Raw genomic sequence first — 25,780 nt, 5'->3', positions numbered from 1 at the left:
ATCAGCAATGTCAATAGGTCCAACGTTAAAGGAATGTTGTATAGTAATGTGAAGCTTTACAAATTAATATGGGACTATATCTGTATTTGTGAATAAGCAAAGAACTGTAGATTATTACTGCTGTGCCTAAAAGATCAGGTGAAATTTGCACTGTCAAGACGGATTATTCGATCTGTCTTGACAGTGCAACTGTCACCATGTAGGTTAATGACTGCAATCTTCACATTTGTGCTGCTGCTAGAGAAAAACTCAAATCTAATATACATCAATAGCATTACAGTATTGTGTACCTCTTAACCTCTTGGCTGCTAATGACAAGGGTAACTCGTCATGCACTTTTCATTGATTTCAATGGAAATTAAAGGAGAATAGTAAAATGGCCGTAGCGGTAAAGGGGTTAAAGTTCAAGCTTAGGCAGCTGTATAAATAAAATGATCTCAGATGCGCGAAGAGGTATTTTGTTTGTGGAACACAACTTCTGTCCGATCAAAATATGTACGCCTGGCTTGAACATGTGGGCAGAACTAAAGTCCCTCTCTAGTGATGCTCACAATTGTCTAGCTACAGCCGAGCTGTCAAGCAGACCATAATTAGCAGTGGAGCATTGTCCACCTTACTAGACACTGTTGAGGAGGAGGTAAACTCCTGAGCCAGCCACAAATTTCTTTCTACAATTCTGGGAAAATAATTACTCGATGGAGGGTAACCGAGCTTCATTACCTTAGCGTACAAACAAGAAACTGCAGAATATAAGGTATGGTTTTGATGGAAACTTGGGAGAACTTTGTGGAGGTTTTTTTTTAACCGGGAAAAGGGGGGGTTGGGGGCTACGAATTCAGACTTCCTCCAGCCAACCAGAAGTTAACAGGAGCATCAGGAATAAGCAAGTGTGTTGCTGCCTTGAGCTGTTACACAATTAGGTGGGTTACCTTGCCTGATACAGATATAAGCAGTAGGAAGTACTGGGAAATAACTGCACAAGCTGCCATACTGTTTTAGGGCATGGCACCGCGAAATATTGATTGGTACCTTTCCAAGTAAAGCCCTGTTTCAACATACACAGAACCAGTTTAAAAAAAAGGTTAACTGCACTAAAGAGCATTATTTGGGTGGAATTAATGTTGCCCCAATGTAATTTGCCTACATAGCTAAGAGACTTCAGATTTTTTTTATCCGTAGCACGAAGTAGCAGTGTAAAAATGTTTAACCAGGGGGTGGGCAGTAACAGCCACTAAGTCAATGTACTTGTCGTTAAACCATCAGTCGTATCAAGGGTGGGAAATATGATGTTAAGTAAAGGAGGATCCAATAAACAAGACGGTTTAAGGTTTGAACCAAGACTGTTTATTTTCATAAAATAAAAAACAAGTACTACAGTCAGACAGATTTACCAAAAACAGTCTAAAAATGAAAAATTACATTCTGCAAGTTCTAATCATCTGTACCAATCTGAGATGTGATGGTTTAATTCCCTCTCTTGGCAGGAGGAAAGAGAACTCAAAGGAATTTCAACAGAAAATCCTTACTGCATACTTCAGTAATTATACCGATTAATGGTGTTGTCTGTGAACAATCAATCTTTCCTTATCACATTTTAAAACATATTTACAACTATTTCTCCTGGATTTCAGATGGAGAATGACAAAACGTTTTGATACTTCAGATTTTGAGGAAACCGTTTAAACATTTCGAACTAACTGTAAAATATCGATATAACAGAAGTTTTTTTTCTAATATATATATGTATCAGTGGCAGTCCTCCATTTCCGTTTACTGTGCCCTGATGGCCTCCGTGTATATTTATCCAGGCTTCCTTGTAACAGACTGGAATTTCTGCAATATTCTTGACAAAAGGTAGCCTTGTTTTGCAACACAAACGCATTAGATTTTGTAACCAGTTAGAAGGCATGTCAGTATTGGTTTATAAGTTTAGCCTATTTAGTACGTTTTCCTGACATTTCCCTCCACAAGAACATTTTCCTGCAGCTTCAGAGGTGAAATCCCGTGATGGAGTATTTGTAGCATTCTGCAACAGATTAATAAATCGTTTAGTGTTGGTTGAACCATCACATAAAATCAGTTACTATGGAACACCGATCAAAGTTTTATTTTCAGCTTTTGTATTTTGATTGATTTAGAATGTTCAAGGCAGGTAAAAGACTTGCTCATGCAAGACTATACCTGCAGCTTTCATGTTGCAAAAGACAATACTATAATAATCTTCGGAAAAACAGTTGACAAATCGGCATCATTTGGAAACAGGCTGAGGGAGGACTTAACGAAGTGAGTACTTCAAATACCGTTCCACTGGATAAATGCAACAATGGCAAAACTGCTTAATCTGTTCAGCTGTTTTAGCACCAAACTCGTCTCCTAGAATCTCTGATCACTGAATGGACTCCATCGAAAATGTCTTGCATCTGATGTGAAGCCAAGTTGTGGAGATCATTTTCACAGCTTTGGTGGTCATCTTTAAGTAAAAAAAAAAAAAAAAAAACTTTATTCTTTTGATAAACAATAGATTCCAAAAAGACTGCACTGTCTTGAAAAATGTAAAGGGCTCGGAAGACTCACACCCTTGAATGGCAAGTTAATGATTTACAAATGATCCGCAAAGAAACACTATTGTGCAGTTATTGCTCAAATTATATCCATGCATGCGATGGTGGAATAAACTGCACTATTTTACAAGAAAATTAGGATTGCCCGACCCAGGTCTAGAAAACAATCTGTACAAACTAACTTCAGCAGACATCCAATATTTGGAACGCCAAATAGGTTGTAAATCCCAAGAACCTAACATCTGGCTTGCTCAGTGCAGTCCAGCTAGTCATAAAGTTTTCATTTCAGGACGTCATGTTGCTTTTCTTTTCACCTCTCGTATGAGAACTGAAAATTACTTTTGACAGGTTTATCCACTCTATTCCATTAAATTCTGTTGGGACAGGGGACATCAGTGGGAATAGAGTGCAGAAGGAGCTAAAATAAGTGACGCTGCAAAGCAAACACTAAATGCCCAACTCTTTGTAAAAAATTATTAGAGGAAAAGAGTTCAGCAATAGCAAATGGGACATCTTTGTAGCAGCATTACTTGTGGAAATGAACCTAAACACATTTTACGGGGACAGCACAAATAGTGGGTATTCTGCTTGTTCTATAATTTGAGTACTGTCTCCTGAGTTCCAACTGGCAAAGAGGAAGTGTGTTGATCTCAGAATGGTACAGAGAATTATGCAGTTTTTTTCTCCAGAGAAATAAACAAATGATTTAAGTGTGGTAAACAATTAATTTTACACAAACATCTTCCAGACTAGAGCCATTGAATTAAGACCTATCACACGTTACAGACCCCCATTGACAACGCAGGAAAACAGTCAATGCAGTTAGTGTCCTAAGATAGTCACAATGCTATTGAAATGCATTAAAGGAGAAAGTGATGCTCTAATCAATCGCCACATGGTGGCCAGGGATTCTGGTTAAGTAACTTAATATGCATGATCAATCACCTTACTCAATTATTGCAAGTTAAAAAAAAAAGTTAAGACCAGCAGGACACACAAGCATCTAATGGCCTAATATATAAAGAAATGAACAAAAACATAAATTTTAACATGCAATAATGGAGGACAACAAAATTAAGTAAAGACTTGTTCAACCACCATGTCGAAAAATCAAAGCATTTTTAGACAGGAACAACTACCAGGCTCCCCTGTCGAATTTTGGTGTAGCACTGCTAATGTCTTGATTGAATGTCTTCAGCTGTACCAGGCCTTGACCATTAAGGGACTACAGAATAAGGATGTGTACGCGTTTTGTTCTGGTGGTGTATCCTAGAACTTTCATTTCAAATACTTTTACAAATTTGTTGGCTTTATTTTCAATGTTGCATGCCTGTCAATACAGTGCAATTGAAGAGTCGTTAGTGAGATCTGGTATCACTAAAATAAGTGACATCACACTGGAAGCAAGCTACCAAAATGATGATCACACTAACTCACTTGCATGAAAAATTTGCATTTTCATAGATTTCCTTATCTTGACTAACAGGCACACTTAAGACTATTCACCCTCCAGAATCTCAACAAACTATTGTTCTTGCTGAGCTTTTTTGCACTCTATCAGACCAGTGAAATTACCTACAGGAAGAAACATGGTTTCATATGGGACTGATGGAGCACCCACCTCTCCAAGACCAATACTTTGAGAACAAATTAAGAAATAGGTCATTGTAAATAAAACCACGACAGTTATAGCAGCAAACAAAATACCAGAATCTACACAACCTAACTACACATAGACTTTAACACTTTCCACATATAATCAATTGCCTTCAAAAATGTCTGCTGTCGGACTGCTTCAGTCCTCATGCCTGTCAATACGCAAAGCACGTCGTCAAATCACCACGTAAAAGAACAGCACTTCAGATTTTCCTGAGTGCATTTAATCAAGTTCTGTTTCTGGAGCAGAGTCTGACATCGCATGTGGAAAGTACTGCTCAACAAGTGCAGACATACCCCCCTAAAATCTAGCGATTATGCACCTTTTGAGGCAATGGTCATAAACTAAGAGTAGGGCTAGGTAACTTTAACTGACATTCTATCAGGACTGATTTAGAAACTCATTACGCTTTATAAAAAGTTTAACTTTCACAGACTCGAGATAAACAAAATATAAGCAATTCCCCCAATTACTCAGCCTTTAGAGCACACTAGTCTATGGCTTACAAAGTTTTGGAGTTAAACTATGGGTGAAAATGTAAGTACTGGTCCCAGCCAACCAAAGGATACTATGAAGAGAACAATATGGATTTGAGGCAAAGGGAGATAAACAACTGAGCAAGCCCCTCCACATCATGTAAAGCCCGCACACAATTCATACTGTAAGCGAATCCTAAAGCAAGCATGCTCTGAAAATCTTTACGAGACGTTCACTACTCAATTCCTTTGGAAAAAAGCAATCATGGATCCACATAATCTCAAATAGAGAGCCAACTGTTAAGAATCCATTCAAAATGTAAAATACAGGTAGGTCAATCTGCCTTGACAGAAAGCAGAGCACACATCTCACCGTAGCATTTTCAACTCCTGGGCAGCCTTCAAGATTATCTCATGCTGCCTCTGGCTTAGGACCATTGACCCCGCCATGGCTGGTGGTTGCTCAGGGTCCAGGTTCATTTCTGCTTCAGGTAATGCTGAAGAGTGCACAGCAGGACCTGGGGGAGGCAGAGGTGGTAACGGAAGAAGAGGATCCAGGCGGCCCTCAAATCGATCTCTGGTTTCTGGTGGATACCATCTCTCCCCCAACCGGTCTTTGTCCCAGGGCCTTTCTGGTGGATAATCTTGGTTTTTTTCCTCATGCCATGGTCTATCTGGGAACTCTCGAATCCTTAAGTCTCTTTCATGGCGGTCTCTCTCATACACAAAGTCTCTGTCTCTCTCTTCTCGCCACCGATCCTCCCGGAATCTGTCCAAAGGTGGGAGAGGAGGGAGAGGGGACAAAGCTCTGATTGGCGAGCGTGAACGGAGGGGTGAAAGAGAGCGTAGGGGTGGAAGAGGTGGAAGGGGAGGAAGAGGGGAAAGAGGTCGCAGAGGAGACAGGGGCCTGCGAGAGAGGGGTGCCCCCGGATAGTTTCGATCATGATGGAAGCCTCTATCTCGAGACCCAGAGAAGTCTCGATTAGGGTTCTGATTGAACCTTTCATATGGTCTTTCATATCTGTCCAAGTCTCTACCCAAATCACGCTCTCTCTCTCTATCATCCCACCATGTATCACGGTCAAGTTCATGGGGTGCAGAGGGACCAGTAGGACGAAGTGGCACTCTTTCTTCCCTGCTGTAGGGATCACGAGGCCCTTGCTGGAAATTTGGATCTTGCTCTCTCCAATGCGGCTCTTTCTTCCAGTCTTGCATTCCTTCTTGCCCCAATGGAAAGTCTCCTCTTCCTCGAACATCAAAAGGAACATCAGCAGGTACTCTTTCTTCTTCAAGCCATGGTGCTCTGGGAATACGACTTGACTCCTCTCCATGCCTATCATCCATTTCATTTGGTCTAGCTAATGGAAGTCTCTCTCTGGTCATTTCTTGTCTCTTGTCATGAGCACCGTGTCTTAAAGGACTCACATCATGACTCCCAGATTTCAAGGGGCTCCTTTCACGATTTCCTGTTCTCATTGGGCTCCGTCCACGATTACCCATCCTTAAGGGACTCCTACCACGATTCCCTGGTCTTAAGGGGCTCCGGTCTCGAATTTCAGTTCTGATGAGGCCCCTGCCATGACTATTTTCAGGTTTTCTGTCCCGACTATCTGATCTAGCCGGATCTATGATCCCTCCTGTCGCCAGACCTCGGTCCATGTTGCCGCCCATCAGTGGGGGCCTCTCCATGTTGCCGCCCATCAGTGGGGGCCTCTCCATGTTGCCGCCCATCAGTGGGGGCCTCTCCATGTTGCCGCCCATCAGTGGGGGCCTCTCCATGTTGCCGCCCATCAGTGGGGGTCTCTCCATGTTGCCGCCCATCAGTGGGGGCCTCTCCATGTTGCCGCCCATCAGTGGGGTTGGGCCCTTGTTGCAACCACCAGTGAATTGTCCTTTGTTCATTTGACTACCAGACATTAGCCCCATGTTCATTCCTGCAGCAGCTGGGATCTTGTTCAAATTGCCAGCAGCTGATTTGTTCAGATTGCTATCCATCATTGGGCGTTTGTTTAAATTGCCGCTTGGTGTAGATGAGCCTTTATTTGAGTGGCTGTCTGTTGTGCCTGAGCCCCTGTTTAAGTCCCTCTCAATAGCACCTGGTGCCTTATCCAAACTGGTGACTGTTGACAATGTCTTGTCCTTGCTACTGGCCAATGGGGCAAAATCTTTACCAGTACTAATTCCAGATACTGTGCAACTGTCTGAGCTGCTGGCTCCTCTGGCCTGGCCTTTGGTGGAACTGCTTCCTCCTGTCGATGGACCTGTGTTTCCAGTGCTGCCTGCTACAGGGCTCTTGCTTGAACTGCCGCCTTCTGCAGGGCTTTTGTCAGATATATTAGTTGAAAGGCTTTTGTCAAAAACACCCCCAGCTGGAGAGCCCTTATCGGAAATGCCACCTGCTGCGGGGTCCTTGGTTAAATTACCACCTTGTGATGCAGAGTTCTTGTTCAGAGTACTAACAGCATCCTCCGACTCACTGTTCAGACCACCACTTGTTGCTGGGCCCTTTTTGGGACCACTGATTCCTGCTGCGGCAGTTGTTTGGCTCTTACTGGGAACGCTGCTGCCTGCTTCCGTTGTCGGGCCCTTGCTTTGACCACTGCTGCCTGGTGATGCTGTTGCTAGACTCTTGCTTGGACTGCTACCTGCCGATTCAGTTGTTGCTAGGACCTTACTCGGACCGCTGGCACCTGCTGCTGTTGGCCCTTTGCTCGGAACGCTGCTACTTGCTGTTGTCGGACCCTTGCTGGGACCACTGCTCCCTGCTGCTGTTGGGCCCTTGGTCGGACCACTGCCATCTGCTGTTGCTGGGCTCTTGCTTGTACCGCCGGTTGATGCTGGGCTTTTGGTTAGGCCAGCAGTTGCTGTTGGGCCTTTGCCTGAACCCCCAGCTGTTGATTTAGGTCCCAAGCTCTGAGCACCACCCGCTACTGGGACTGGACTCTTATCGGTACCAGATTTTGCTGAGCTCTGGTCTGGTTTTTTTTCAGTTTGTGGTTTATCTGAAGTGTTGTCTACTGGGCTCTTCTCTAAACCACCACTTGCTTTCTCTGGAAGCTTTTCTGAACTTTTCTCTAGTCTCTGAGTAGCACTGTTTGAATTGCTGCCTGGTCTTGCAGAATCCTTCTCAGAATTGGTGTCTTTTTTGGTGGAGCTCTTATCTATGTTGCTACCTGTTCTGACAGGACCCTTTTCGAAGTTGCTTTCTGTTTTTTTGGAACCCTTATCAGAAACACTATCTGCCTTATCAGGGCCCTTTTGAAAAGTGTTACTTTGTCCCTTATCATGACTACCTTGTCTTGTGGGGCCTTTGTCAAATGTATTGCCAGGTCTACCAGGAGCCTGATCAAATAGGCTTCTAGGTTTGTCTGGGGCCTTATCAAAAATACTTCCAGGGCGGTCAGGGGCAGGAGGCTTGTCAAAAATGCTTCCAGGACGGCTGGGGCCAGGGGGCTTGTCGAATATACTACCAGGTCGGTCAGGGGCAGGAGGCTTGTCAAATATGCTGCCAGGCCGGTCAGGGGCAGGAGGCTTGTCAAATATGCTACCAGGCCGGTCCGGGGCAGGAGGCTTGTCAAATATGCTACCAGGCCGGTCCGGGGCAGGAGGCTTGTCAAATATGCTACCAGGCCGGTCCGGGGCAGGAGGCTTGTCAAATATGCTGCCAGGGCGGTCGGGGCCAGGAGGCTTGTCAAATATGCTGCCAGGACGGTCAGGGCCAGGAGGCTTGTCAAATATGCTGCCAGGGCGGTCAGGGCCAGGAGGCTTGTCAAATATGCTGCCAGGGCGGTCAGGGCCAGGAGGCTTGTCAAACATGCTGCCAGGGCCAGGAGGCTTGTCAAACATGCTGCCAGGGCCAGGAGGCTTGTCATACATGCTGCCAGGGCCAGGAGGCTTGTCATACATGCTGCCAGGGCCAGGAGGCTTGTCATACATGCTGCCAGGGCCAGGAGGCTTGTCATACATGCTGCCAGGGCCAGGAGGCTTGTCATACATGCTGCCAGGGCCAGGAGGCTTGTCAAACATGTTGCCAGGGCCAGGGGGCTTGTCAAACATGCTGCCAGGGCCAGGAGGCTTGTCAAACATGCTGCCAGGGCCCGGAGGCTTGTCAAACATGCTGCCAGGGCCAGGAGGCTTGTCAAACATGCTGCCAGGGCGGTCAGGGCCAGGTCTGTCAAGGTGGCCACCAGGCCTACCCAGAGGATTATCAAAAAGACTGCCTGGCCGGCCTTGGGGCTTGTCAAAAAGGCTGCCCGGTCGGTTTTGGGTTTTTTCAAAGAGGCTGCCCGGCCTATCCATGGGCCTGTCCAGCAAGGCACCAGGCCTGTCCATGGGCCTGTCCAGCAAGCTGCCGGGCCTGTCCATGGGCCTGTCCAGCAAGCCGCCGGGCCTGTCCATGGGCCTGTCCAGCAAGCCGCCGGGCCTGTCCATGGGCCTGTCCAGCAAGCCGCCGGGCCTGTCCATGGGCCTGTCCAGCAAGCCGCCGGGCCTGTCCATGGGCCTGTCCAGCAAGCCGCCGGGCCTGTCCATGGGCCTATCCAGCAAGCCGCCGGGCCTGTCCAGCAAGCCGCCGGGCCTGTCCATGGGCCTGTCCAGCAAGCCGCCAGGCCTGTCCATGGGCCTGTCCAGCAAGCCGCCAGGCCTGTCCATGGGCCTGTCCAGCAAACTGCCCGGCCTGTCCATGGGCCTGTCCAGCAAGCTGCCCGGCCTGTCCATGGGCCTATCCAGCAAGCTGCCCGGCCTGTCCATGGGCCTATCCAGCAAGCTGCCAGGCCTGTCCATGGGCCTATCCAGCAAGCTGCCAGGCCTGTCCATGGGCCTATCCAGCAAGCTACCAGGCCTCTCCATGGGCTTGTCAAAGAGGCTACCTGGCCGTGTTGGACCTTTGTCAAAGAGGCTCCCTGGTCGCATAGGACCCTTGTCAAAATCTGTGCCTGGTCTGTCTGGGCCCTTGTCAAAAAGGCTACCTGGTCTTGAAGCAGAGTCCAAATTAACACCTGGTCTTCCAGATCCCCGTTCTATATTCATGAGTGGCCTCACTGCACCTCTATCTAAGCTGCCTGGCCTCTCTAAACTTCTATCCCAACTAGGTCCTTGTGCATCTCTATCAAAGCTTTCTGGTCGCATGGGGCCACGCTCAAAGCCCCCATCAGGGCCAAGGGGGCCTCTATCTGAACTGCCATCAGGTCGCATTGGGCCCCGGTCAAAGGAATCATCAGGTCGGAAGGGGCCCTTATCAAAGCCATCAGGTCGCATTGGGCCTCTATCTAAATTACCAAGTCTCATGGGGCCCCTATCCAGATTACTGCCTGGAGCCACCACACTTTTGCCCCAATTGTTTCCAGGTCTATCTGGACCTTTGCCCCAATTGGAACCCATTCTATCTGGATCATTCTCCAAGTTGCCGACTGGTCTTGGTGGGCCTCTATCCAAAACACTTCCTGACATGACTGCACTTTTATCCCAATTTGTACTTTGCCGTAAAGGACCTTCCTCCCAACTACTGTCCGGGCCCTGATCCCAATCGTCTTCTGCTTGATCTGGATCCTGTTCCCAATTATCTGGTGGATTGTGGTCCTCAACCCAATCATCATCTGTTTGCATTGGGTCATTTTCCCAGGGGCCAACTGGCCGCCTGGGGCCTTGATCCCAAGGACCACCAAGGTGCCTCGGACCTTGATCCCAGGGGCCACTCGGGCGTCCACGGCCAGCTTGGCTTCCTGGTCCCTGGTCCCAAGCCCCGTCCGGCCGCTTCGGCCCCTGGTCCCAAGCCCCGTCCGGCCGCTTCGGCCCCTGGTCCCAAGCCCCGTCCGGCCGCTTCGGCCCCTGGTCCCAAGCCCCGTCCGGCCGCTTCGGCCCCTGGTCCCAAGCCCCGTCCGGCCGCTTCGGCCCCTGGTCCCAAGCCCCGTCCGGCCGCTTCGGTCCCTGGTCCCAAGCCCCGTCCGGCCGCTTCGGTCCCTGGTCCCAAGCTCCGTCCGGCCGCTTCGGTCCCTGGTCCCAAGCCCCGTCCGGCCGCTTCGGTCCCTGGTCCCAAGCCCCGTCCGGCCGCTTCGGTCCCTGGTCCCAAGCCCCGTCCGGCCGCTTCGGTCCCTGGTCCCAAGCCCCGTCCGGCCGCTTCGGTCCCTGGTCCCAAGCCCCATCCGGCCGCTTCGGTCCCTGGTCCCAAGCCCCGTCCGGCCGCTTCGGTCCCTGGTCCCAAGCCCCGTCCGGCCGCTTCGGTCCCTGGTCCCAAGCCCCGTCCGGCCGCTTCGGTCCCTGGTCCCAAGCCCCGTCCGGCCGCTTCGGTCCCTGGTCCCAAGCCCCGTCCGGCCGCTTCGGTCCCTGGTCCCAAGCCCCGTCCGGCCGCTTCGGTCCCTGGTCCCAAGCCCCGTCCGGCCGCTTCGGTCCCTGGTCCCAAGCCCCGTCCGGCCGCTTCGGTCCCTGGTCCCAAGCCCCGTCCGGCCGCTTCGGTCCCTGGTCCCAAGCCCCGTCCGGCCGCTTCGGTCCCTGGTCCCAAGCCCCGTCCGGCCGCTTCGGTCCCTGGTCCCAAGCCCCGTCCGGCCGCTTCGGTCCCTGGTCCCAAGCCCCGTCCGGCCGCTTCGGTCCCTGGTCCCAAGCCCCGTCCGGCCGCTTCGGTCCCTGGTCCCAAGCCCCGTCCGGCCGCTTCGGTCCCTGATCCCAAGCCCCATCCGGCCGCTTCGGTCCCTGATCCCAAGCCCCTTCTGGCCGCTTCGGTCCCTGATCCCAAGCCCCATCCGGCCGCTTCGGTCCCTGATCCCAAGCCCCATCCGGTCGCTTCGGTCCCTGATCCCAAGCCCCATCCGGCCGCTTCAGTCCTTGATTCCAAGAGCCATCAGGCCCTTTGGGGCCAGTATCCCAAGAGCCATCTGGGTGCTTTGAGCCTTTGTCCCAGTCACTGGTGGGTGGTGCCGAGCTCTTATCCCAGTTGCTGAATGGTCTAGCTGAGCCAATGTCCCGACTGTCTGCCTGAAGCTTGGCATCACCAGGCCCAGAGAGGTTTGTAGCTCCTAAAGGCCCCCCCATTCCTGCAGCTCCTACTGCAGAAAACCTAGGGGCATTAGATGTTGGAAATGGCTTTTGATTCGGCGCTGCAAAAGGTGGAACAGATTTGGACAAATGTTCAGTGTTTTGGGGATTCTTGTTCCAACTTGAAATTCCAGGGATATCTACTTCCATTTTTGTTTCTGTCTGAGAACTCTTTCCATCATCCCTTGAATGGAAAAGGAGAGGTGGTTTGGATGCGGAATCTGGGCCTAAAAAAGGGGGAACCGAACCAGATAAATGAACGTCCGAGTAATCAGCAGATTGCTCTTGTGTTTCCATGGGCTCAGTTTGTTGCTCTTCTTTTGCTGCAGCCGTTTCAGGCCCTCTCCACCATAATCCTCCTGGGGTGAAACTTGACGAGCGCTGTGTGTTGCTCGGAGGATTGCCGAATCGTGATGTTGGCCACTGCTCTTGCATCGGGCCTCTCACACCAGGGCCAGGTACGCCAGGAGGGGGTACGTCAAACCGTGGTCCTTCAAATCGTACTGGGGGCTGTACACCTCCACCAGGTGGTCCATCAAGTCTGCAAAAGAAACACACTTTCAGTTTCAAGATAAAGAACAATCCAATTAAGGTAAATTAAGAACTGTGGTCATATGCTAAAAAATAAAAAAATAAATCCCAGTAGCACAAAATACATAACTAGAGAAAGAATTAAATTCATTGTCAACTTAATCTGCATGAATGTGAGCCACTGGGGGTGGAACAATCACCAAACTGTTTGTATAAAGGCAGAATTAGCATGCACTCTTAAAAGGGACTACAATTTATTTGGAGAAAAAGTAGTTCGAAATGTATTTTTGTAAACTCTGACCAAACCTACTTTTATATCATTTCATTAAAAGGAGAGCGAAATGAAAGTTTCCTAGCCACTGAATGTTCAAGGGGGAAAACCTACACAATTTTATGACCGCCTAGGAGCACCACAGTGCCAGCATGCAATAGGCGCTCTGCTTCTATCCTCCATGCACTATCTTGGAAAAAGTTTCACAGTACACCAGGTAACTCATGGGAGTCATGAACACAATAGCAGTCCTCGAAAAATCTACTCGCCATGTCAAGTGAGATGTTATCAGGTCGAGCTATTTTTTTTTTTTGCATTTTCTGACCTTCCTGGCGAGTTAATTCAACCTGGAAGAAACAGCTGTTTTGTTAATTCAGAAAGTGAACGAGCAATAAAGAGGCCTTAAATTTGGATTTTATCTTGATGCATCCTGTCTGTTAAAGGACAGAGGCCAAATGCAAGTTTCTCTTTTTACTAATAGTAAATTATCTGTTCCTGGAAAATGTTTTACTTTTCTTTCTCTTATTGTAGTTCGTGCTTTTTGTCAAGTGAGTTATGGGACAATTATTGTGAAACAAAACACAGTAAAATGTCATTTTTTACTCCAACACAATATTTAAACACCATGTGAATGAATAGTACAGTTATTTCAAAATACATCAGGAATTATGAACTTTTGCAATTCAGAAGTGTAATGCACAGAAAGATTTACATAGGAGAAAAACAAATCACAACACTACTTGGTGATTTGCAAATGACATATTTGCAGAAACTAGATTTCCAGACATTGTACACTATATATTTTTAAAACCACGTCAGTGAGAAATTGTGGCCATTTAAATGTAAATTTTGCTGATTGCAAATGCTACATCATGCTTTAGTTACCTATTTAATAAAAATGAGTTTTAAACATGAGTTCAGACACATTTCAGCACCTGCACCGATGAAAATGCTTTAATGAACTGAGGCAAGTCAGGGATCATGTGCATTTATATGTGGCTAGATTTGTATCATATATGGAGCAAACGTTTAGTCTATTAAACCAAATAAGAGGTTTTTGTACAGCAGACATGCTGAACTTGCGTATTTGAAGGTGCTCTCATATGATAAAGAAGAAAATGGGGTCTCAGTGGATTAAAATACTTGCCCAGGATCACATAATTTAAACCCAGTTCATGAGTCAAGAGCATTATAATTAGGTCGAGTAGTTTTTTTAAGTCACTAAACCTGCAGGTCTAGAAAAATTGTAGGATTTTTTGAGGACAGAATAGAACACACTTCAGTGGCAAACTATCACTTAGTACAAAATATACAATTGGCAACCTAATACTTTCTGAAATCAGGCATTACAGCAATAGGATATGTAAAAGAGTGTGACAGAAATAACCTACGCAATCATTTCTGAAAAGTATATCTTCTGAAGATCGTTGCTTTTAGTGTTTAACAGGGACATTTTGCAGGAAGCTCGGTTTGTTGTAGTAACCCCTCCACTTTGACAGATTTCTGACAGACTATGACATTATGTGCCCTGGGGTCCCTGCCAATCAGGTCGCCAGGGCCTCTGTCCTTTGCCAAAACTAAACCTTTCTACCCCCAATTGGCACCTCTCTGGCCACTCCCAAGTCTCTTCTAAATAGTAAAAGGACTACCAAAGGCACGGTGACAGGGTAGGCCTCTAAAGGCTGCAGCACATATTGTGCCACCCTTAGAGGTCCTGTACCTTAACACACATTGTCATTGCAAGCTGTGTGATTTGGTACACAAATTCTGGGAAAATGGTAGCAACCTTCTCAGCATAATAAACCCACACTGATGCCAGTGTGGGATTTATTATACCATGCACTCAGAGGGCATCTTCGAGATGCTTGCTAAAAAACAACCAGTAAATGTTGGGTTCCCCGACTGGTAAAAACTAGCATGTCACCACAAGATGTTTCAGGACCCCTGGGGTGGGAGCCTTCGCTCCCAGGGCCCAGAAGGATTAGTTACTTACCTGTAATCCTAGTTCTCTTCCAGGGGTATCCTCAAAGTCATAAGCATTAGAATATTCCCGCCCATGCGCGGGACCCTGGAAACACTACATTATATGTGCCCCTATATATCAATCACCACTTTGCCACGCAGGGAGCCCACGACCTTGGCAGGGCAGCCAGTGCTGCTGGTGCGAGGCTTCCAGCAATTAATTACACACACATCCCTCCTTCACACTGGAAAAAGGTGGACCGACTGGCTGTATTGCTTTCAAAAACAGTTTATTCATGGAAAATAAACAGAGGCAGCAGGCTCACAGTCCCAACGTTTCTGCTCCGTAGAGCCTTGATCACGGGAGGAAGTCTTTGCATTTTGAATTGCCCACGTGCTTTTTAAAGCGCAGGCCGTATTCTTTTGCAAATTGCGCAGGGGACACAGTAGTTCATTTTGAAAGGAACGTGAACAGCGCTATTTAAGTCCATAACATTCAATATTCTAGCGCCGAAAACCTTAATTTCATGGTTTCCCTTGCACATTAAAATAAATCAGCTTGAGCAGCACAGTCTGTTTTTTCGTTTTCCACTTACTTATTGAAAGCAAGTGGATGGCCTGTGTAGGCCGCTGGACTGACTTCTCCAGGTTTACATGGAGACAGAGTTTGTGCAACTGGTGCAGGCAAAGTTGCAGATCGTGCGTTACCTGTACCGGAGATGAGCCCTTTAGGAGCCAGTCGTCCAGGTATGGGTAGATGAAGAGTCCCTTTTTGTGAAGAAAAGCCGCCACCACTGCCATGCATTTGGTGAAGACTCGTGGAGCGGACTTGAGACCGAAGGGAAGCACCTTGTACTGGTAGTGTTTGCTTCCTACGACAAACCTCAAGTACTTGCGATGCTGTAGAGCGATTGGAATGTGAAAGTATGCATCTTGCAGATCCACCGAACACATCCAATCTCCGGCTTGAAGATGTGGGCATATTTGGTGAAGAGCTAACATGCGGAACTTTTCTCTGACGATGACTTTGTTCAAGAGACGCAGATAGAGTATTGGTCTTAACTTGTCCTCCTGATCTTTTTTAGGGACCAGAAAGTATCCGGAGTTGACTCCCTTTCCTCTTTGAGAGGGAGGAACTTCCTCTATAGCTCCTTTTTGTAGTAGAACTTTCACCTCTCTTCAGAGCAAGTTTAGCTGGTGAGGGCAAGAGTTCTTTGGAGGAATGCTCTTCGGAAGCGCACGGAAACGTAGCCTGTATCCACTGCGCAGTATATTCAGCACCCACTGATCCTTTGTGATGCTGATCTACTCTGCCAGGTGTTGTGAAGCACTTTCTCGCACTGGAGTGGGCAACGGCGCCAGAGGAAGCCACTGCTCAGGCCTTTCCTCATCTCGTGGTGTTAGAGGACTGTTGGTGACCTCCTCTACCCCTGTTGGCTTTGCCTCGAAACTGGGATTTTCCCTGGTTCTTACTTTGGGACCACTGAGAGGTTTGAACCCTCGGTTGAGCCCCTCTCCCCCTGTTGGTCTTAAAGCGGCGTTTGAATTCGGTTTTCTTTTCCAAACCCACCGCTTTTACTGTATCTAGTTCTATCTTCATACAGGTCATCTCTTCGTCCGCATGTTCTCCGAAGAGAGAGGAACCCGAAAAGGGAAGATTAAGGATGAGATGCTGAGCATCCGGCTTAAGCCCTGTGAGGTGCAAACAAGCCGACCTCCTGGCACAAACCCCATGCGAGTAGGAATGTGCTGCAAGCACTGCACCATCCGCAGCTGTACTTATCAACTGGTTCGCCACCAGACATCCCTCTGTCAGTCTCTTCAAAGTCCTTCTGGTCTTCCTTTGGCAGTTTGGACTTGAACCTTTCCATGGAGTCCCATAAGGCTCTGTCGTATCTACCTAGAAGTGTAGCCGCACTAGAGACCTTCAGCGTGGAGGCAGCTGAATTGCAAACTTTGCGACCCCACGACTCCTGAGATATGCTATCCTTGTCTGGTGGGTCTGAAGAGGAAGCAGCCACTGCATGAGTCTTCCTCGCCGCTGCCACTATCACAAAGTCTGCTGGAGGGTCAGATTTTACAAAAACTGGGTCAGAAGATGCCGGTTTGTATTTCTTCTGAATGCGGGCTGGCACTGCTCTGATAGCTGCTGGAGTTAGGAAAAAGTCTTTGACAGGATCCATAATCCCCGGGACTAAAGGCAGCAGTGGACGAGAGATAGATATTTTGTGTAAAGTTTCAAAAATTACTGTCGTAGTAACCTGAGGGACACACATTTCAATGCTCAGCTTCTGAGCTCCTCTTTGCAGGACATCCAGATAAGTGCTGATGTCATCCACTGGAAAGGATCTAGAAGTAGGACAGTCAGTGTAGGAGAGTAATTCCTCTTGGAAGACCTGGTAGAAGAGGTAGATGAAGTAGACCGAGTTCTTATACGTCTACGGTGAGCACTGTGCCTCCTCACAAGCGATCTTTTTGAATGTTCTTCCTTTCTAGGAGAGCGAGATCTGACCCGATCACCTCCTCTAGGTGAACGAGGCCTGACCGGACGTTCTCTTCTGGGAGATATGGATCTAACTGGAAGTTCCCAACTGGGAGAGCGATGTCTGGTTGGTGTTCTCACAGGTGATTTGCGCCTGGGAGGACTACTCTTGTCCATCTCCACTACCAGACTCTGAAGAGGAGATCTGTGATGCGGACTGACATACTCTTGCATACGTTTAGCAGCCCCTGAATCTCGCGCCAATGGTCCAATGACTTGTACCATCTAAGTGACAGTCTGATCTCTGCAGCCGAAGGATCTGGCTGACGCAGAGGAGATCCTGCAGACAGGACTTCTGGACCTTGAGGATGTTGAGGAGCCAGGAGACTGAAGTGGAATGACGTGAAGCGGACTCCGTAACCATGATCACAGAGTTTGACGACGATCGAGCTCTTTCTGAATGTCTCGACGTCTAGCGTTCCTCTGGGGGGGGGAAGAGGGGGGGGGGGGTCAGTGGGTCCAACAATTTCGACCTCGAAGGCGATCGATGCGAGGATCTATGGTCCTAGACGCCAAACGTCGTTTCTTAGACGACGACGGAGGGGTCACACCTAGACGCCGGTCGTCGCCTGGATGACGACGGCGGAGGAGTGACCTCCCTCGACGCCGACAGTCGCCTGGTTGACGGCGGCAGAAGGGATTTCGACAACGGAGCTGGATCCCTCGACGTAGTTGACGTACCGGTTCTTCTTTGACGGCAAGCCCGCAGTCTACGGTATTCTTGAAGACAAACGATCCACCGGTGGTTCTTTCCTCAGCGCCAAGCATGACGCTGAAGCTGAAGGGTTGGAAGACCCGTCTTTTGAAGGTCTTTTAGTCTTCTTGGAACCCTTCTTCCCCGGACACCTTCCTCTGGATGACCTGTGAGCCAGGCCATAGATGCAAATTCTCTCCCAGTCTTTGAGAGTTCTTCCTGACAGGTGCTCGCAGTGAGGACAGGTGCCTGGATCATGTTCTTCAGGCAGACACAGGATACCAACGTCGTGGTTATCTGATTTTGCTTTCTTGTTGCCCTAAGAAGGACATTTATCAAAAAGTGAAGGCATTTTCAGCTGAAAATGCTCACTAAACTGACTTAAAGACAGTTTACTTGACTAGATGTAAAACGTCAAAGTAAAAAAGTTGTTTAAAGTGTAGTAATTTTCTGTCAGAAAACAGAAATTAGTGGAGCTGTGTAACCAGGATCCTTCCTGAAGGAGCCGGAAAGAACTGACCTAACTGTCACTCCTGAGGCATGATGGGATACCGGGGGTCATGGGTGCCTTAAAGGCACGGTGGCAGTTTTTTGTATACAGCTACAGGTTAGCTTTTCAGTCTTTTTAGACTGATTGCAATGCAGCCTGGGAGCTTTCTATGCTTTCAGTGAGTTATAATAATTTCTACTGCTGCCTGAGCATTAAAACAGTTTCTAAACAATCTTAGGTGGCGTTTCTCATGTTTCTTATGCATATTATTCATGTATGGTGGAAATTCTTCTCCGCATATTTCAGCTCTGATGTGATTTGGATATATAGATATATAGATATATATATATATATATGGGGAACATATAATATAGTGTTTCCGGGGTCCCAGGCATGGGCGGGAATATTCTAATGCTTATGACTATTGATGAGGATTCCCTGGAAGAGAAACCAAGCTTTTCCTGGGCGTGGTGGGCAAGCCTCCCCCAGGTCAGGTGAGCCATTTATGGCAGGGGAGCTTCAAAGACCTAGCGGCCTTTGTAACAGGAGCCCCAGCCTCTTGTGCCATCAGGAGCAGGCCCCTTTCCAGTCTGACCCACTTTTTCAGAAGGAGGACAGGCGGGAAAAATTAGAGCAGCCTCGAAGGTGTGCCCACCGCTGCCCCTAAGCTGTGGGAGGCGGTGCGAAGCACACTAATTAGTTTCGGGGATTATGCCCAATCCCACACGTGGGGTGAGCACACCAAGGGTGCAGTCACCTAAGGTAGGTAACCCATTGGCTAAGGCCCTCAAGACCCCAAAACACCCCATAAGGATTTTACTTAGACAGTAAGCATCTTTTCTTGGCATGGAGGGCTCTATATTGACATGCTTTGCATACTCCTGCCATCTTGTGTTGGGTTCGGGTGTTTGCAAGCGTTCTTCGAAGTAGTCATTCTAGTCACGAGGTATGGTGACTCCTCCTTTCAGTGATCGTGGGCATCGGCTCCATTGTTAGATTGCTTTACTGCAAGAGGGTGAGAATGGAGCATAAAAAAAAAGATGTTCATGAGTATGCAATGTAAAAAATTAGAACTGTCTGGGGAGGTGGGAGGCTGCAGGTGAATCTACAGACCTACATGCCAAGAACAGATGCTTACTGGGTAAGAACCAATCAAGGCGTGTGTGCTGTAGATGAACACGCTTTGCATAGACTATGCAGCAGTATTCTCCCAAAGCGTTGGCTAACCAGTAGATGTCGCAGTTGTCTGAAAAAGTGCCTTTAGCAATGCTGGTCCTACTTTAGCTTGTTGGTGCGCGAATACATCCACACAATAGTGCTTGGTAAACGTGTGTGGTGTAGACCATGCTGCTGGTTTACAGATGTAAGCTATAGGCATCTTACCTAAAAAGGCCATAGGTGCCCCTATTTTGAGAGTAGAATGCGCTCTAGGGGCTATAAGGAAAATGCTACTTACCCAATATGCATCTGTTCTTGGCATATAGAGCTGTAGAGCCTTATTTATTTATTTGTATTCTTATAACGCGCCTGAATCAGCCCCGAAGGGTTATCTCCGCGCGTGGCTCCTGAATAAGAGGGATAAATCGTATTAAGGGGATGACAGAGAAAAAGGTCAGGTTAACCAGATGTGAATAGGAAAGTTTTTAATTTCTTCCTAAAGGAAAAAAGATTGGAGATTTGTCTCAGCTGCGGTGGTAGAGAGTTCCACAGCAAGGGGCCTTTTAGGGAGGGTGCTCGGCCACCCTGCCTTGCTCTGGTAACTTTCGGTATGTGTAGCAGCATAGTGTTGCTAGATCGCAGAGCACGTCCGGGAGAGTAGAGGAAAAAAATATCTTTTAGATATTTGGGACCAGACCCATATATGCACTTATGCATAATGCAGCAGAGTTTAAAACTCACCCTCTGTTGCACTGGGAGCCAGTGAAGGTGGCAAAGGAGGGGACGAGAAGGGGTACGGGGAGGAACATTCAGGATGAGTCTTGCCGCGGTGTTCTGCACCACCTGCAGTCTGCGTAGTTGTTCTTGGTTGGCGGAACTGAGTAGACTATTGCAGTAGTCTACCCGTCCAAGGATTAGGGCCTGAACCAGCGTTTTCCTATGGATGGATCTATGCTTTAGCATAGATCGCCATCTGGTGTTGGGTCCGTATGTTTGCACTTTCTTTTGTTCGAAGAAGTCTTTGCCATCACAAGGTAGGTGAATCATTTTGGTGATAGTGCACATGGGCATCGACTCCATCCCCAGATATTTTGCCATAATGGTGATGGAGTTAGTAAGAGTAGAAAAATGTCCATGTATAGTGTATCTAAGCAAGATAATACTGCAACGTATAAAGGTACCCGGGGAGGCGGGTGGGCGCATATGGCTCTACAGCTCTATGCCAAGAACAGATGCATACTGGGTAAGCATCATTTTATGTTTGAGGCATAAGCTGTAGATCATATGCTTTAGCATATGATCTACAGCTCTGTATCTGTTGCGGTTGTCTGAAATAGTGGTCTTAAAACAGCCTGGCCACAACAGCTTGTCTCGCTAACACATCTATACAATAGTGTTTTGTGAATGTGTGTGGTATAGATCATGTTGCAGCCTTGCAAACATCATCTAAGGGTATGTTCCCCAAGGATGCCATGGAAGCCCCTAATTTGCATGGAGTGTGCTGTAGGGGGAATTGTTAATGTGCGTTTATCTTTAATGTAGCATATTTGTATGCATTGAACTATCAACCGTGCAATACCGGCTTTTGATCTTGGATTGCCTTTATGCGGTGGTGAAAAAGCAACAAAGAGTGGTTTGGTTCTCCTAAAAGATTTCGTTTTATCAATGTAATAAAGCAATGCTCTCGACATCTCATGTGTGAAGCGCACGTTCTGCCACAGTCTAGTTGAGGAAAAAACACTGGTAACTCAGACTGGTTGTGATGAAAGGCAGAAACTACTTTGGGTAAAAATTTGGGGATAGTCCTAAGAACGACTATTTGAGAATTTGTAAAAATTGTTCTTCTATGGTTAGTGCCTGGAGATCACCAACTCCAAGAGATGCGATGGCTATGAGGAAGGCTACCTTCCAAGTCAGACGTAGTTCACATTTGTGCAACGGCTGAAATGGTAGGCTCATGAGTCTTGTAAGGACTATATTAAGATTCCACACAGGAGAAGGAATGATTCGAGTCCTTTTATAAAGGCTTTGATAGCAGGTACACTAAACAAGGACAAGTGTTGTCTGTTTTGTAGGTAAGCCGCTATTGCAGCAAGATGCAGTTTTATTGATGTATATGCTAAGTTAGCCGCTGTAGGTGTAACATAGCAAATGATGTTTTGAATTGAAGCATCAAGGAAGTTTGATAAATTACAAATAGTTTCCATTTTGCTGCATAGCATGCTCTCCATGCTCCATCTGCTTTGAGCTAGTTGTGAAAGTGGCCCGTTAAGATGCTCTTAATCAAAGGGCTGATTAAGTGTGGATGATTGTACCTCCTGCTTGAATCCAGAGATTCGAAGCCAAGCATGTCTCCGCCAGAGTATGCTAGGATTGATAGCACGAGAATCTGTGTCCGCAGCATCTAGGGCGCATTTTATGGAAGTGTTCGTGATGAGCTTCAATTCCTGAATGAGGTTGTTAGCTTTAGTTTGATACATGAGTTTTCCCAACTCATCATGGTGGGCCCTGTCATAGCGTGCTAACAGAGCCTGAGCATTGGCAATACGCCAATAATTAGCAGCCTGTGAATCTACTCTCTTGCCAGAGGCATCAATAAGTTTAGACTACCTTTCAGGAGAAGGGGCGTCGCCTGTAGTTTGAGTTAGCTCTCTTGCGGGTGTTAGATACAAGAGTCTAAAGGCAACTGAGTGAAAAGCCTGGAATTGAGGTACAGCTTTTGATGCGGAATTACTGAGCGTTCAAATGTACCATGGGCCCATGTGGGAGCAGTTTGATTGTGGACTCCTGGAAGGTGTTCTGCCAGAAGATTCGTTCTAGGATGATCTGCCCAGCTCCAGATGGTCAGAGGCGTGAGCAGCTGGAAAGAATGTGTCCCCCTTATTTTTGTACCTAGTACATGGCTGTCGTTGTCCGTGTGGACTAGGACAACTTTGCTATGAGACAAGACTGAAAAACCTTGTGCTAGAAATATTGCTAGAAGCTGTAGGTAGTTGATGTGGAGACGTACGTGTTTGTTCTCCTAAAGACCCTGAATTGTGCAATTGTGGACATTGGCATGGAACAGGGTCTGTAGGAAGCTGGCTCTGTATCGATAATGGTATTTACCTAGTAAGCGTCCGTTCCTGGCATGTATAGCAGTAGATTAACATGTTTTGCATACCCCTGCCATCTAGTGTTGGGTTTGAATGTGTGAAAGTTGTTTTTCTTCAAAGAAGTCTTTCCAGTAACAAGGTAGGTGACGACTCCTTTTGGTGACAGTTTGCATGGGCATCAACTCCATTATAAGATTGTTTTCCGACAGAGGGTGAGGTAAGAGTAGAATAGAGATGTCCATGAGTATGTATAAAGAAAACTGCAACAGGTATAGGTACCCGGGGAGGCGGGTGGGGACATGTGAATCTACAGCTCTACATGCTAAGAACAGATGCTTACTGGGTAAGTAACATCCGTTCGAGGCATGTGAGCTGTAGATCGCATGCTTTTCTTAGACTATACAGCAGTAAAGGCCCAAGCGGTGGCTAACCTGTAGCTGTTGCAGTTTGAGAAAGTGATTCAAGTACTGTCTAGCCTACATTAGCTTGCTGCCTTGCTAATATCTACACAATAGTGTTTGGTGAATGTGTGCGGTGTAGACCATGTTGCTGCCTTACAGATGTGTGCTGGGGGAATATTCCTTAAGGTTATAGTAGCTCCTATTTTGAGGGTGGAATGCGCTCCAGGGGGTATTGTCAAGGTTCTTTTCACTTAAACATATTTAGATGAATTTCATGATCCATCTTGCAATGCCAGATTTAGATATGGGATTGCCTTTGTGTGATGTGAAAATGCACCAAAGCTGTTTTGTCTTACGAAAATCTTTTCTTTACACATAATATAGTAGAGCTGTTCTAAAAGCTAGTCTGTGTAGAGGTAGTTTTGCTACAGAATCAGGTTCAGTAAAGAACACCTGTAACTCAACTGATTGATGTGAAAAGCAGAAACCACTTTAGGAAGAATTTTGGAATTGGATTGAAGAAACACTGTCAAGTTGAAAGAAAGGCTCTTGTATAGTTAGCGCCTGGAGTTCACCAACTCTACTTAAGGAAGCGATTGCAATAAGAAAAGCAACCTTCCATGAGAGAAATTGTAGTTGACACTTGTGCATTGGTTCAAAGGGTGGACCCATTAATCTTGTAAGGACTATGGTCAAGTTCCATACTGGTGGAGCTCTTGGTGTTTTTACTAAGTATCAGTCCTTCCATAAAGGCTTTAATCACGTGTACTGTCTAAATGGAGATAAGCGTTGTCTGTTTTGTAAGTATGCAGATACTGCTGCTAAATCCAGATTGCTGTAAGTGTAAGAGACAACAGATGTTTTGCACTGAAGCATCAAGGAGATTGATATTGTTTATATAACAAATAGTTTCCCCTTTGCTGCATAACATGCCATAGTAGTAGGTTTCCTAGCCCTTTAGGATATTCATAGAGTCTGGTGGTAATTGTAAATAACCAAATTCCATGACTTCAGGAGCCAAATCACTAGGTTGAGTTCCTTGGCATTTGGATGCCTGATTTCTCCATGGCTCTGAGCGAGGAGCCTGGAGTTGGTGTTGAACTACTGAGAGCTCTAGCAGGGTGGTGAAGCAAGGTTGACATGCCCACGTAGGAGCTATGAGAATGAGTTTGACGGATGATTGTCTGAGCTTCCGAACTACCAACAGAATGAGTGTGAGTGGCAGAAAAGCGTAGGCAAATATCCCTAACCAGTTGATCAATAGGGCATTGCCTTTGGAGAGCAGGTGCGGGAAACTGGAGGCGAAGCTTGGGCATTTTGAGATGTGGCCAACAGGTCTATGTGAGGAAACTAAATGGTTACTTACCAGTAGGAGTAGTTTTGCAGCTTGAAGAATTGTCTTGATTCACATGCTGTGCATTATTCCACCATATAGTGGTCGAGTCCAGAATGGCCTTTATTTTTTCTTGTTTTGGTAGCCGTCTACCACCATTTGGTGCTTGGTACGTCACCTGTGTGACGTCAGATGGCGCCCTGGAGGTCGTTGAGCTTGGTAGCCATCTTCGGATTCTTTTTTCTGTATCTGTTCTTAGTTAGATCTGTTGATTGTTATTTAGATAATTACTGTAAATTTCTTCCCCACCCGTTAGTTTTCCTCGCAGGGGAGGTTGAGTGGGTCGCATGTGAATCAAGACAATTCAAGCTGCAAAACTTCTCCTACTGTAAGTAATCATTTCGTTTTGCAGCGTGAATGCTTTTCTGGATTCACATGCTGTGCATCAGATTACGTAGCGGTTTCTCCCATCTTGGGGAGGCTGTGGTAAGAGGAAGACTTTGCAAACAGGTGTTGGAATACTTGGTCCTATTTGTGCTTCCTTATGTAAACACGTATGTAAATACAGTAACGCTTTGTGAACGTGTGTGGTGATGCCCATGTAGCTGCTGCACATAGTGTATGGGCACATTGACCATAAATGCCTGGGTTGCTCCCTTCGGTCTTGTGGAGTGAGCTGTTGATTGTGTTAATTCCTTATTTGCGGTGGTATAGCATATTTGAATAGTGTGGAATATCCATTGTAAGATTGTTGCTTTTGTGACCGGAGATTCCGTGTTGGTGTGTGCGTAGGTCACAAACAGCTGTTTGGATTTTTGCGTTTGTTCGGTTCTTTGTACTTAGTAAAGTACTGCCCCCCTTACATCCAGGATATGGAGGCTTCTTTTTCTCTTAGTTTTTGGGTTTTAGAAGAAGACCGGGAGAAGGATATTTTGGTCTGAACAGTACTCTGATACCACTTTTGGCAGTAACTGTAGGTTGGTCTTTAAAATTACATTGTCCTTGTGTATTTGCATGTATGGTTCCTGTATTGTCAATGCTTCAACTCGCTGACTCTCCGTAAGGATGTTACAGCAATGAGAAAAGGCTGTCTTTAAGGTGTTGTGCTCGAGTTCTGCCTTATGCGTGGGCACAAATGGTTGTCATTACTTGCATGAGCACTGTATTTAGACTCCACATGGGCACTTGTGCTGTTCTAGGGGGTGCAATTCTTTTTGATCCTTCTAGGAATCGTTTTATGACGTGCCTTGTGAAGAAGCTTTTGCATGCTCTTCCCATGGTGTATGTTGCGATAGCAGCGAGGTGCACTTTTATGCTCAAGTAGTTGATGTGGCTGTCCAGGAGATGAGTTAGATAGGAGATCACCGTTTCTAGTGTGGTGATTTAATTTGTTAATTAGCTGAGCACCAGGAGGTGTATCGCTTCCATTTTGCGGCATAGCCTTTTCTTGTAGTTTGCTTTGCCTCCTTCAGGATTTCCATTGCTCTTTGAGGCAGGCTGAGGTTACCAAACTAAATATTTAGGTGCCAGGCAACTAGTTGTAGCGTCTTTGGCTCCGAGCGTAAGTTCTGGGCCTGATGCAT

At 46.9% G+C, this 25,780-nt stretch overlaps 1 protein-coding gene across 4 annotated transcripts in view; it reads right to left on the bottom strand.

The window, feature by feature from the left end:
• Positions 1-25,780, bottom strand: part of YLPM1 (YLP motif containing 1) — a 923,718-nt gene that overhangs the window by 800,610 nt on the left and 97,328 nt on the right. For 3 of the 4 annotated variants that reach the window (XR_015299909.1, XM_086937497.1, XM_086937498.1), the window contains exon 4: positions 5,068-12,261. Coding sequence is in view for 3 of the 4 variants with exons in the window: in XM_086937497.1 (XP_086793623.1) it covers positions 5,068-12,261 (7,194 nt within the window). In the remaining variant the exon portion in view is untranslated. Of the gene's footprint in view, positions 1-1,321; positions 2,471-5,067; positions 12,262-25,780 lie in introns of those variants that run through there. The other variant, XM_086937499.1, reaches the window with a different exon arrangement.

The sequence above is a fragment of the Lissotriton vulgaris genome, chromosome 9 (assembly GCF_964263255.1).
Source record: "Lissotriton vulgaris chromosome 9, aLisVul1.2, whole genome shotgun sequence".
Taxonomy (NCBI): Eukaryota; Metazoa; Chordata; class Amphibia; order Caudata; family Salamandridae; genus Lissotriton; species Lissotriton vulgaris.
The sequence above is the reverse complement of the archived record's forward strand: the minus strand, read 5'-3'. Positions and strand labels throughout refer to the sequence as shown.